The sequence below is a fragment of the Cyprinus carpio genome, chromosome A8 (assembly GCF_018340385.1).
Source record: "Cyprinus carpio isolate SPL01 chromosome A8, ASM1834038v1, whole genome shotgun sequence".
NCBI lineage: Eukaryota > Metazoa > Chordata > Actinopteri > Cypriniformes > Cyprinidae > Cyprinus > Cyprinus carpio.
The window spans coordinates 9321112-9335414 of NC_056579.1; the positions used below are offsets into that span (position 1 = coordinate 9321112).

The window sequence follows — 14303 nt, forward strand, 5'->3', positions numbered from 1 at the left end:
CCTCACCGTCTCAAAGTCCTCAACCCACTCCCTGGTCCTCATCTGGGACATCTGTGTACCAGCAGTCTCCTTACGCTACTCCAACATACCCATCTCCTTACAGCTCTCCCCAACATCAGGTCCAGCAGCCACCCCAGGTGTTTCTGCCCATAAGTCCCCCCACCCTCCCTGGGCTGTCCTACCAGCAGACGCCAGTTTCCCACAGGCCTTTTATGTCATCCAAAGGCCCTATGAAGAACCATATAGAGATCACACTGGAGGGACAACGACCACGGAGCAACTCCCCTGTACATGCTCCACAGGGAACGCTCTATATGGCCACCAGCCCTTCCCCAAGCTCCCCGTCCCGGGCCATTAGTATGACCGGACCCCCCGGGGCCTCTATTCATCAAGGAATGTATGTCCACCAGGGTGTGGCAAGGCCCCGGCCCGCATCCTCTCCTCAGCCAGCCAGCTCTGCGTTCATCAAGATCAAAGTGTCCCCTGGACAGGCACAGCGTTCCTCAAGTTCTCCACCAGTTGAGACAGAATCCCTCCTCAATATAGTGGACCAGGGCGAGCGCCACGGTGCACCTCCTCCGATCCTGCCCATCTCTGCCCTGCCAGGGAACATCTCCAGTCAGATCAACCGCATGCCTAGACGATTCAGCTCCGGCTCGGATGACTATGCGTATACTCAAGGTATGAATCTGCTTATGTAACACCTCATGTGTATGTATATAAATTACACACATAATTAAGTGTGTGTTTGTGTATATATATATATATATATACTTTTATTCAGCAAGGATGCATAAAAAAATTACAGTAAACGCATGTGTAATGTTACAAAAGATTTATTTTAAATAAATGCTGTTCTTTTCAATCTTCTATTCATCAAATATTCCAGAAAAAAAAGTATCCAGGGTTTCCAGAAAATATTGAGCAGCACAACTCTTTTCAGCATTAATAACAGATTTTTTTCTTGAGAACCAAGCCAGTATATTAGGCTGCTGAAAATTAAGTTTTGCCATTTTTATAATATTTTACAATATATCACTTTTTTTGATCAAATAAATACAGCCTTGGTGAGCATAAGATACTTCTTTCAAAAACATTACACAATCCAAAATCTTGCCAACACCAAACTTTTAAACTGTAGAGTTTGTGTGTGTGTGTGTGTGTGTGTATACAGTGGTGTGAAAAATGTAGTTTTGGATTTTGTTTTCTCTTAATAATAAAAACCTTCATTTAAAAACTGTTTGTTGTGTTCACTTGTTATCTTTTACTTATATTTAAATTTGTTTATGATCTGAAACATTAAAGTGTGACAAACATGCAAAAAAATAAGAAATCAGGAGGGGGGGTCAACAATTTTTCACACCGCTGTATGTATGTATATATGCATGTATGTGTATGAGGGCTTGGCGATACTGTAAATATTAGCAATATTATTGCAGTATCTTTGTTGAATATATAAAATTAGTGAATATTGTGTATATTTGTAACTTTTTTTGAGCGAAAATGCAATTATCAGTATATATTAAGCTAAAAAAAGAAGCTTATAACGTGAGAACTAGTTACTATATTTTATTTTACTGATAATTTTAAACATGACTTTATCAAGATTCTCAGCATTCAGTTAAAAATGTGTTCCTTGACTCCTAGAAAAAGCCAGACATAAATAAACCAGCCCCAATAATTACATATTTTATTATATTTATTCATACATATGCATACATACTAAGACTGTGTGATATAGCAAATTAGCAAATAAATATAGCAAATAAATATTTACTTCTTTTTTGTTCCCAAATTTTGATGATATTTAAACTGTGTATATACATAGTTTTATAGTATTGTGGTTTACTATGTATAGTTTTAGGCAGTTAATATCTAGTGAAGCAGATGTTTCTTTATACATCATTCATGGAATTAGAAGAAACAAAACAATGCTTGGGATGAGCAAATAACTCTTTCCTGCTAAAGTGGTAATTTCCTGTCCAGGATAAGCTGTTTATGCAACTCCTTTGCATCTGTTTATGGTGCTTGTATGCATCAGGGTTGGGTGTATGTGGGGAAGTGTTCAGTCTTGTTTGCTTGTGTCTAATGCTGTATGTCTCCTCCTCAGCACTGCTCCTGCACCAGCGTGCTCGGATGGAGCGTCTGATGAAAGAACTCATGCTGGAGCGGCAGAAACTGGAGCAGCTGAAGGCGGAAGTGAATGAAATGGAATTTGACGCCCTGCAGAGACGCTTCAGACGGGTGAACAGCACCAGCCTGATCCCTCGGGTAAGAGAGAGAGACAAAAAAAACAAGGCTTTTATAGTGTGTGAATGCATCTTTTTAAACGAGTACGGAACACACACCCACTTGTTTTACATCACTAATAAAGGGAATAAATGAATCCTCATCAAATTTTCCAAATGAGCCTTGCATATAAAAAAAACATGCACACCTAGAATCTACGTGCAGAATGTGCAAATACTATGGGGTGGAAATGATTCACATCTGTTTATTCAGGTTCTCGCTCATTCTGCATGCTTCACAGACTGAATGAATCTCTTCTCAAAGGTTAAACTGCTGTACATAATGTACCCATCCAGTGCAACCGTCATCTCTTTCCTCTGAGTTTAACACACTACTGTGAAGAGAGTAACCGTGATAAACTGCTTTTATGTGTGCAGTTAATGTAAAAAGGTCATGTACTTTGTGTGTGTTCACATTTCCTAGCCTGAAGATATGACCAGAATTCGGTCACAAAACAGACAGCTCCAGATTGACATTGATTGCTCCTTGAAGGAGACAGACCTGCTGCAGTCTCGAGGTAAAAGTGTGAACTCAACATTATCACGATTGCACAGATTGTTGGAAATTGTGCTGATAATTATGACTTCCATTTGCTTCATCACTCTTTTTTTTTTTTTTTTTTTATTATCATTTTTTTTTTTTAGGCAAGTTTGACGTGAGAACCATGAACAACTTTTATGATAATATTCAGCCTGGTCCTGTTGTACCCCCAAGAGGTGGGAATTCAATTATTTTTGAATTTTGAGTCAACTGTCACAATGTTGCATATTTAAACATTTCATTAATAATTTTTTTTGTTAATTCTGTACAATAAGGTTCAATTCATTAATATTAGTAAATGCATTAGGTATTATGAACTAACAATAAAAAATACTTGTAAAGCATTTATTAATTTTGGTTATTATTTTCTACATATGTTAATACATTTTCAAGATTTCAAATGAATGCTGTGTTCATGCAGTGTCATAATTACCATAATTGTTAGATGGCAACCAGGACGTTACATTAAAGCGCTGTCATTTTGAGGGTTTCCACATGTTGTTACAGCAGTCAGGTGGTAAAAGTTAGAGCTCTCCAAAAAATCTTATTTAAATATGCTTCATTTCAGCAAGAGAAAATATTTGTCCTAAAAAGTAAAAAAAAAAAAAAAAAAAATTATATATTTTAGTGCGTCACTATTTACTATGATGAATAAACATTAAAATGGTATATAAAAGATATATATATACATATATATCTTTTATATACCATTTTAATGTTTATTCATCATAGTAAATAGTGACGCACTAAAATATATAATTTTTTTTTTAATATATATATGTACATTAACTAATGTTAACCGATTGAACATTGTTACAAGTTTTGTTCCTTTGCTATGCTAGAATGTATCCTAGATGTGGTTTTCATTAAAAATCTCATTGTATTTCTAGAGTAACCTCCACTGAGCTAAAATTAGCCCTTTGCTCTCTGAATATCCTGTCAGATTTGTCCTGACCTCTGACTACTCCAGTGGAGTGGAGGGTATTAGGTTGCTTGTTATGATATAGTGTTTCTTGCACCCTGGTTCTATTTTCATCGCTCTTTTGTTGCTATGCGGGTCCAGTGGCCCATATGTCAATGGGTGTGGCAGAATGCTAAATCTTCCTCAAGCCTTCAAATTTAGCTCACAGCAGCAATAAATAAGTGTGTGTATGCCGTTTCATAATGTTTTGTCTCCTCTCTCTAGTTAAGCCTCCGGTCGTGCAAAGGGACGAGGATTTTGAGGGCGCTCAGTGGAACTGTGAAAGCTGCACTTTTCTTAACCACCCTGCGCTGCACCGCTGTGAACAGTGTGAAATGCCACGCAACACTTGAGCCTGCTTCACCGCAACCCTTCCAACAGGACATGAACCTCACTCTTCCTACTAATCTTCTGTTCCGTCACGCAATGTTCAAGTCCCACCTATCATTCGACGATTTTTGTCCCTTGTGCCCTCAGCTAGATCCAGCAATAACTGAGCCGTACCCCACAGAAGAAGAGACAACTACTCTAGTTAAATATTATCCAATCAGACCCATCCCTGTGGTTCCTCTTGAGGAGCTTCCTGCACTTGTATTTACTTTTTTTCTACTGAAAGTTGCTTTAAAAGAGGAAGTAGGGTGACTTGACTTCACAGAAACAAGAGATGGATTGATTGATTGGCGCTGGAGTGGACCAAGAAGGTGTGGTTTTAGAAGAGGGTGGAGCTTCCAGATGTGGCGGAGGTGTGGTTTACCAAGCTACCATTCCAAGCAGAATATGACTGTGGTGTTTACACAGAAAAAGCCCAAACAATCCTGCGTGCAGGGCTTCTCTTGCAACACGTTCAGTGTATTGAGATAAGCAGGGACTGAATAATTTTAATGTAGACTTTACACTGTATGTGCTCACTATGAGCTCTTCTCATGAATGAAGAACACTACAAGACCTGCATATGAACCTTTAACTGGTACTTTTATGCATATTCCACACTGTATTCTGTTTAAGATGTTGATTTCCTGTGCAGATGCCTCAAATTGCTGTACTTAATAAAGGATCTGATTCTATGTGATTATATGCTGATGTTGAGACCTTTCAGATGTAAAAACCATGAGCATACCACATTGTTCTTTTTATATATTTATTTGGTTAGTATATAAATTAGTACAGTATGTCACAACTGCATTGAGGACAGAAAAATCCCAACAGAAAGCACACAATCTCTCAAACACCCACTCAAATGATACATGTGCCCTCATTCGGACACACCAACATGCGCACAACAGACTCACAGTGCTAAAAAACAACCCTACAGTCTGCCTTTAACTACCTGTATTGATATTTGTGCAAAAGACTAATAATCACTCCAGATACCAGTCAACAAACTAGTCTATATGCAAGCCTTGGTTACACCACAAGACCTAGGTTTTCTACAATGCAAAGTTTCTTCTACCAAATTCCTTTTAAACTGAATATGCAGATTTTTCGATGTGTACAAAGTAACAGTGGTGACAATTCATGTGCTATGTACATGATCTGTGCTTAAAGTAACATCTGTCTCCATTTCTTAGAATTTTATGAGAGCAATTATGCTTTGATGCACATCTATTGATAAAGGTGGTCACATTTACTGTTGTATGGCAAATTTCCATTTCAATAGGAATCTGTGCGAAGGGGAATTTCACGGGAGTGTAAAAGATTTTGCAATGGGTTCAAACTGGTCATGTGATTTCACCGTGTTGACCAATAAAGTTGTCGCAATAAAAATAGTCGTTTCAGTAAGGATCCAAGCAAAGAGGAATTTCATGCGAGGATGAAAATTTTCTGAATATGTTTAAATTAGTCACGTGAATTCATCATATTGACCGATAAATTTGCTTGGTTTAAGTGACTTCTGTGTAAGTTGTGCTCCATATATCACTTCACTATTGTCAACTGACCATGGACCTTTGAAAGTTCTCTATTTTTTTTTTTACAATTACTAATATTTACCGTTGATCAGTGAAATTTTGTGGCGAAATCCAGACATTCCAATAGAAATCTGTGAGATCAGGAATTTTACATCAGTTGCCCAGGCAGATTTCACTCGTATTCAAGTTGGTGACACAAATTCCCCACGCTGACAAACAAAAAGCTGCATGGTTTGAAAGTGACTTAAAGCTATTGACAATGGATCTTTTTTATGCGCAAAATTTCACGAACTTGCCTGCCCCTTAAGGGTAAGTTCTTTGACCAGTTCATAATTACACTGATGACTTTACTTTGGGTGATTAGTACTTCACTGTACTAATAACATGGTTTCTTATTTCCAGTTAAATGATTTTTCAATTTTATGTTCTCAGGTGCAGTCTAAACAGTTTAATTTTGTCTTTAAACCTGTCTTGTATCTTGTATTAAAACAAATGTGTCTAATGGCACAGTTTTATTCTGTCAGATTTGTAGAGTTCTGTCTGCTTTGTTTCAGATCCCACCACAGATGGAGGTTTCCCCACTGATTACTTCACAGACTGACAGTATTTCTGTGAACATAGGCTGACATCTGGAGTCAGATGCTCATCTGACAGTCAGAAGAAGATCAGAGGTGTTAGAATGACATGAGAAGAGAGAGAGATGACATGGAAAAAGAATGAGAGTTTGATGATAGCGTTTAATTGCGTGAAAGAGTAATCTGAGGGAAAAGGGATCAAAATCTATGCATCTAGCAGCTCGGCATTGCCCTGCATTTTAAGGGTCTTTGTGTGTTTGCAAAGTCAAGGGTCAGTTCCGAATGAACGTTCAGTGCATGAGCTGCTATCACAACAGTGAAGAGGACATTGAAGTGCATTGTCGGTGTTGTAGCATGTTTAGTAGTAATCTTCGTAGTTCTTAGGGTTCAGGCAGTAGAGAATCGCTCCTCCGAAGGAGAAGATGGTGGCTCCCCAAGCCAGACCGTAGCCCCAGTTAAACTCGTGGTATATTCTCAAACTGATGGTCTCGATGAACTTGATGGGATACAGCACCAAACAGCAGGCCTGTAGGACCACTGTGAGAAACAGAAGAGCGCTGGCAATGAAATTTGCAATCATCAAAGAGACAAAAGTAGGTTAAGAACATTAAAAGTATTCTGAAACCTCAATGGGGTTTATTCCTTGATAAGCTCCTCAACAAAGTGAGCGACTTCAAAGCGATGTAAAAATGTCTGGTTCCGAAATACCTTACATCTTTTCCCTGTGATGCGTTCATATTGAGAACAACTGATTACTGAAGCAGCTGTGTGATGTGGCTTGGAAAATAATGCATTTGCTGTTTCCTGGTCCATTAGCTGCAGCAGTTGCGTCTTGGAGCCAACAACACATTTTAAATTCATAATACACGAACCCTAATTTAATGTGCATGGAAAACAGAAACAGGAAGCCAACTCGTTAATGTCTTCAATGTAAGTGTGTGTGTATTTCACCTGCAGCAAAGAGCATAACAGCGACCGGTCGGTAGAAGCGTCTCCTGGAGCGAATGCAGACAGACACCAGGGCCACCAGGAAGGAAAGGAGGATAAGGAATGCTCCACCCAACAACAAGGCCAATGTGGCGATCTGCCAGTCTGCATTAAATCAATACATCGTATTACACTGCATGCATTATATTCATAATCATCACATTTGATCTAATAAAAGTAAATTCATGGGATATATGCCTCATGCTAAAGAAACCTTTAAGACTTAACCATCCAAAATGACCATTTTTACTTTTTGTCCTTTTTATGTTTGAAAGCTTCAGTCTCCATTCACTGTAATTGCATGGAAAACAGCAATGAACATAGTATTCAGAAATTCTCATTTTGTGTTCCTTAAAAGCCAATAAAATAGATTAAGGATGAGTGGTAATACTTTACAATAAGGTCCCATTAGTTATCCTTAATTAATGCACTAAAATGTTTAATCTGGTCTTTTAAATAATATTATCAGACTTCTGGTTTTAAGATTAATAAATACTTTACAAGTCATTTTCATTCTTAGTTTACATTAACCTATGTAGTTAACTAATGTTAAGAAATTGAGCCTTATTTTAAAGTGTTACCAGACCAGTAAATAATTACAGAATTATCATATTTTTGTAAACGATTCCTTTAACAGACTCTTAACACACTGAAAAGTCAATACACACATGCCTACAGAATAGCTGACACGAACACTCACATCTTGGGTTTGCATAACTGAAAGAATGAACCTCTACGGGCAGCAGAGAGCTTATCGACAATTCTGGTGGGCTAAATGGGGCATCATGTAATGTATTCCTCCCTCTCTTTCTCTCTTCTTCAGTCCCTCTTATTTCTGCTTCTCATTCAAACACTCTGAGAAACTAAGCTTGAGTAGGGCCCAGAAATAGCACTGAATCCTCTATGGAACGCGGGAGTGAGGGAGGGGACAAAGAGAAAGAGACAGAGAGGAGGTGCCTGTCTGACACAGTATGCCTGCTTCCATATCTGAAGACATGAGAGTATATGTGTGGAATCTCACATGCACTTTGGGACGGCTCCTGAGGAATCTCATTAGGTAGGCAAAAGGGGAAACGCATTATGAGCAGATGATCTCTGAGGACTGACTGGCCAAGTTTTTTTTAAGCTACGGAGGCTGAGGGAGTAATTTTTTTCCCCTAATTTGTCATATTAATTATTACTAACTCAGCATTTCAATTCTTCAAATTATTTAATAGTGAGTAGCTTACATTTAGAGACAAATATGGTTCCTCAAAAAAAAAAAAACAAAGCCACATTTTCATTTTTGTATGAATCAAAATGAAAGATTTAAATGACTTGTTTTGAATCAAGAATGAATCAGTGTTTGCATGGATCAATTGAGTGAATAATTCAATGACTCAATCATAAGGGCAGTTATTTGTTTTGAATCATGAATGATTCATCATTTGTGAACAAATCAGTTAAGTGAATGATACAACGACTTCAAGGTCTGTCACTTGTGTTGAATCATAAATGAATGGCACTGTCCCAAATGTGGACTTACAATGGCCGGGGGGCCAACAGTCAAATTGGTGTTACAGATTCCTACCCGACAGTCAAAGCAGTGTTATGTCACAAAAGTGTGGACTCAGAGGAAGACCCAAGGATTTTGGGGCCATTTGGGACAGTGCCAACCAGTGTTTGTGAACATATTGGTTGAATAAATGATTCAATGACTCACTCAATAAAGACGGTCACTTATTCCATTCCCGAATCAATCAGTGTTCATGAACAAATCAGTTGAGTTAATGATTCAGTGACTCCCTTAAAAGGCCAGTCAGTCATCTGTTTTGAATCATAAATTAATTGATCTGAATGAATCGGTTAAGTAAATAATTCAATGACTCACTTGTAAGGACAGCAATTTGTTACGTTTCTAAATGAAACATTGTTTTTAACAAGTCAGTTGAATGAACAGTGACTCATGAAGATTGGTGCATCATTGTAACTTGCAGAAAGGCTTACTGAAAGCACAAACAAACATTTTACTTCCAGCATGTCTATTTTTTCCCTCAGTATGGGGAATTTTAAAGATGACTATTAAACAACAACAACAAAAAGAATATGATATCTGTGTTTACTCAGTGCTAACATACATCTAAAAATCTCAAAGGTTTCATTCACTTTCTGTTATTCAGGGGCAAGCAAACAATCTATTGCAACCACCCATTATAAAAATAAAAAAAAATCATAGACACAATGTGTTTGTACTGTTACACAAGTTACACAACCAAGAACATTACAGGAACCACTGGTCATTAATAATGTAAAAGGTTCGTTGTTTTAGATTTGAAAAAAATCTGACCGGTCTTTTATTACTATATAAAAGAGGCCAACAACAACAAACTATGACATTTTGACTGAGCACCTCCTGTTTTATGCTCACAAACAAGTTTCTCAAGAGTTACTTCAGAAAGTTAGAGAAATTATATTATATACATTAGAAACAAATGGCCATGATAATGTTTTTTTTAGTCATCATGTGATAAATGATTCAATTACTGAACCTGAGAAAGGACTCAAAACATTTCATAAGACACTGATGGCTGTTTGTTTAAATAAACCCAAAAAAGCCCTGGATCCTGTTGCAGGGTTTCGTTATTACACAGTGCTATCTGTAAATAGAAACATTTTCATCAGCTTGGGAAAATGATCTATAATTTTCTCTGCTGGAAAATAATCATTTCTAGCACTAAATCATGTCAAAACATCATTTTCAGAAATGGCTGAGAGCTGCTCTGGGCCACTTCAGCTCCATTCCACCGTACTATAGTTTCAAACATAAAGCCTTTTTATCAAATAAAGTTTATGATCCAGCATAATAACGATGTCTGTCACCGCAGGAAGTTAGAGAGAGAAACAGAGCTGCTGATATTTGCTTCCATATAAAAATTAAATTCTGACACCTCGACCTCCGACCCCTCTGGAGAGCCACCAAAAGCCTGCAAATCATCAACGAAAATGTCTCTCTGCCATCTGGGAAAAAGATTTTGACTTCATGTAACCTTGAGGTCTACATCTGAGAGGTCTCCGGCAGAATGCAGCTTAAAAAAAACCCTCCAGGATGACAGATGGAAATGAGGATACGAGATAAAAATCAAAACATTCATTACTGTAATCTATTTTTCAGCAAGCAAGTGCCTCTTGGCTAGTTCTTTCAATCTGATACTGTGAAGAGGGGAGAAAGAAGTCCAATCACATAGACTGAATTACGTCAATAAGACACAGTGCCTGTACACACCTCGCCATCCACAGACGGGAAGAGAAACCGGTATATACTTTGCGCCGCGGACTCCACATTGAACCGCTGCCTCTTCTCCAGTCGAGCATAACATCAGCACAAAAAGACTCACACACTTTCGCCACATTCCTGTTGTTCGCGAATATCTCTCCCAAGAGCTTTCACAACCTCAGATTTCTGCTGAATGTGTACATGTAAAAGGGAGTGTGTTTATGTTAACATATCTATGCTGCTAAATTGACAGTGATAAACTTAAAGTTATACCCTGGAGTCGATGAAAGGTTAGCAAGCAAATATGCCTGTATATAGCAGGCTGTGGAGTCAGCCGGTAATTGCGAAGCTAATGAGATTTAGTTTAATGCACAGTGCATGACACAGAGGAAACACAGACGAAATGGAGTGGCTGATTACAGAAAACCCAAAATCAATAATGCACTGCAGAGGGAAGCCATTCACCCAGGCCGCTCCTTTGGTATTTCGACTAGAGCTTCATGACTTTATAAGGAGTCAAACTGTGCCTCTTAAAAATGATGGGACAAGGTCCAGAGCCAAATAAGTTATCATTGCAAACCAGAGCTAAAATAATATCTTAAATCTTAACTGCTTATGGCTATCCGAGACTAAACTATTAAAAAAAAAGTGTGGCACCAAATAGCTCTACCAACATACAAGAATATGGAGGGGAAAGTGCCCCCAAACTGTGGTTTATTCGCTAGCAAACCTTCACAGATGCCAAAAAAGGAAGTTTCTTTTCAGGGCCAAATGACATTTCTAGAATGCCGCACTTGTTTCCTTGGTAACTAATCTGTCCACATTAGGGCCTCTAGGGAGCTCTCCTCTCAAACTTAACCTCACTCCTTGGCCGGTGAGGAGACCCTAACAAAGGCTCATTTTGTAGACAACAAAAGCAGAATGAAACCCCAGCTGGATCACACATTCCCACATCATCCAAAAGCCTTTCCACCAAACAAGCTGTGAATAAAATACAGCGTCCTAGTAAATGTTAAGGATCGATATCAGTTAATTAATGAAGCTTTCTTCACAAACATTGTCTCTGTAATTAGATTAATCCAGACTTGCTGTAGGCTGGAGAGTCTTTTTTTAAACAGGACGAATTCAAGTCATGCTAACTAGTATCACTGGCACTTATTTTTAAGTATAGTCCCTAAAAAAAAGTCCTAGTGATACTATTTAGCAAATAATCCAACAGTAGTATAATTTTACCTATATATTATATGTGCTTACTCATTATATATAGTAACTATTAACTATTAGAATTTATTATTCCAATAGTTGCTAACCTATTCATATTTTTAATTTAACTAGAAAAAAAAAACTGAAATAAAGATTGTAACTAGTAACAATTGGGACAGATCTCGAATTACGTAGGATATAGGCTATTTAAAAAGTAGGCTACTAAAGTTGAAATAGATACAAGCAACATTAAAATATATACTAATTAAAGGACTAGATGTGTAAAAAAAAAACAAAAGAAAAACAGCATGTCATCTCTGTTTGAATCTGACAAAGAAATGTTTTCTCGGTATTTAGAAAGAGCTGGTTAAGCATGAGCTGAACAATGAGTGATAATGAAGGGCCCCTTTTGTTATCTCATAAATCAAATATGTGCCTCCAGGGCCATGTTGCAGAGCTCACTGAAGTTAAAGAGACTGCGTCCTTCCCCCCCCCCCCCCCCCCCGCGCATCTTAAAATATGCATGTGCAGCTCATCCTGGTTGAACATTTGCAATATTTATTGCAAAGTTACAAAAGTAGCGGCTCTCACCGGTCCCTTTCTGCCCCAGCGTGCTGTCGCACTGCCAGTCCACGGAGGCAGCGTGCTTCCTGCACGACTCCCACAGGGACAGGTGGTACTGGTCATCCGCGGTGACCCACGCCGGACTCAGCACGGCCCCAACATCCAGGCACAGCGCGAGGAAAATACACACCAGACCCACCAACTTCAGGGGCGTCAACGCCGACACGCGCCCGTCCTCCGCTCCGCTCACGGATGAGGCCATGTCGGCTGGATGCGCCGGTGATGTGGAGCGATGTTGCGCTGCGTCGCGAAGCCAGGAACGATGATCCCAGACTATGTTTTTGGATCCGTATGCACGATCAGTGTTTTGAAGATTGTGGAGCAGCTGCGCGAGAGGGACGCTGTAGCAGCTGCCCTCGAGCTCCTGTGAACGCGCCTGCACTGCACATTACTGAAAATATCTGCTGCACCTGCAGGGTCCTAGTGCCTAGCTAGAACTCCTGTTCACAAACCAGGTCTGAACGACTGGTTTACGAACAGAAATGAAACGCTCCAAGCGGAGTGAACCATTCATCAACATATTTGAACCGAGTCTTCCGAGACGCAAATGCCTGAGGATTTGATTGATAGAGCAAAACATAAATTGCTTTAAAGGCAAAACAATATAAATTATAGAAATAGAATATGTAGCCTATATGTGGTTAAAAAAAATGTTTTTCGTTTATTTATTTATTTTTCATTTAGGCTATTAATTGACACTTATCAAAGCAAACACTGCTTTTTTCACTCAAGAAGAGATAGCCTGCATTATTGTATGTACAAATTATTTTTTAGGTTAATGCATGCTTTTTATGAGGTGAATCATGGCTGCAGCTAAACAAATTGGGACATTAAAAGAAAATAAATACGCTTATTAATAATACTTAATAGTAGGCTATAAAAACATAATACACATGTGATGAGAGATAGCTGCGGTTTAGCATGTTAATAAGCCTATAACATGGAAGGAACCGTGATCACTTGACCTTTAAAAAGAATCGCTGAATCGTTTTCTTTAACCAGGGGCACGTTCAAGCTCACACCGGTGCACAACGTTTTGCTACGTTTTCCGGGTTGAACGACACGTTTCCTGGAAACGGTGTGCAACGGTGTGCAACGGGTTTGAGATGCGTGTTTCTCTTGTTTGGTGGGTGTGTCAGAAATGTCGGCCCAATCAGCGGCAGCATGTATATAAACCACGCGGTATTAAAGAGACACCCTCGCACAATGGGTCCTAGTAAAGTAGTTTTACAAATGTGTCCGCTGCAGCTCGGTATATGCAACAATTGAAGACATTAGAAGACATGTTTGCCGTAAAGAGTTTTATAGTAAAATATAGCATATCACCATGATGATGTAGTTGTTTATATTTTTAACTTCATTGCAAGGCAAGTTTATTTATATACCAAATTTCATACACAGTGGTAATGAAGTGCTTTACAAAAAATGAGAATGATAATTAATACAAGGTATTTAAAAATTAAGAACTAGAAATAAAATAATAATTTAAATTAGAATTGATTAGCTACCAGGAGATAAAATAGATGTGTTTTCAGTCAGAATTTGGTAAGATGTTCTCTTTCATTCTGGACGGCAAGGGCAGTGACTGTAACATCGAGGGTACTTATCTACAAGTATTTATATCAATATCATCAGGCTCCGAAAATTCTTCAAAAAGAACACAGAGAATGGCCTTCTCAGCTGCCATAGTTGCAACGCTTGCGTCATCACAACAGGGTGTTCAACACGCCACCGTTTCCGTTTAAAAAACGTTTTGCAACGTTTTGTCGGGGCTGAACGCAGCCCAGGTTTTGGTTTATAACACGTTATGGATCGTGTTTACTTGACGTTTTGAAACGTTCGTTCGGTCGTTTTCTCAGCCCTGGTTTTTTGATTATGGCTTTTTTATAGGATGGTTTTGCGTCATTTACTATTTTCTCTCATTCTCCCTCTTCATTTATGTGTGCTGTGTGCTCTCACAAACA

At 38.5% G+C, this 14303-nt stretch overlaps 2 protein-coding genes across 3 annotated transcripts in view; one reads left to right on the forward strand and one right to left on the reverse strand.

The window, feature by feature from the left end:
- Positions 1–4862, forward strand: part of LOC109085801 (TGF-beta-activated kinase 1 and MAP3K7-binding protein 3-like) — an 18182-nt gene extending 13320 nt beyond the window's left edge. For both annotated transcript variants that reach the window (XM_042762009.1, XM_042762010.1), the window contains exons 3-7: positions 1–681; positions 2111–2271; positions 2713–2806; positions 2934–3005; positions 4016–4862. The exon at positions 1–681 is cut by the window's left edge and continues 481 nt beyond it. In XM_042762009.1, coding sequence (XP_042617943.1) covers positions 1–681; positions 2111–2271; positions 2713–2806; positions 2934–3005; positions 4016–4143 — 1136 coding nt within the window. In that variant the 3' untranslated portion in view covers positions 4144–4862. The remainder of the gene's footprint in view (positions 682–2110; positions 2272–2712; positions 2807–2933; positions 3006–4015) is intronic.
- A 1552-nt stretch (positions 4863–6414) lies between these two features.
- LOC109085800 (transmembrane protein 47) lies at positions 6415–12788 on the reverse strand. Its single transcript, XM_042762011.1, has 3 exons — positions 12307–12788; positions 7224–7364; positions 6415–6809 (listed from the first exon to the last, which is right to left on the reverse strand). Exons 1-3 carry the CDS (start codon positions 12539–12541, stop codon positions 6631–6633), a joined length of 555 nt encoding a protein of 184 aa, XP_042617945.1. The 5' UTR covers positions 12542–12788; the 3' UTR covers positions 6415–6630.
- Positions 12789–14303: the final 1515 nt, after the last annotated feature.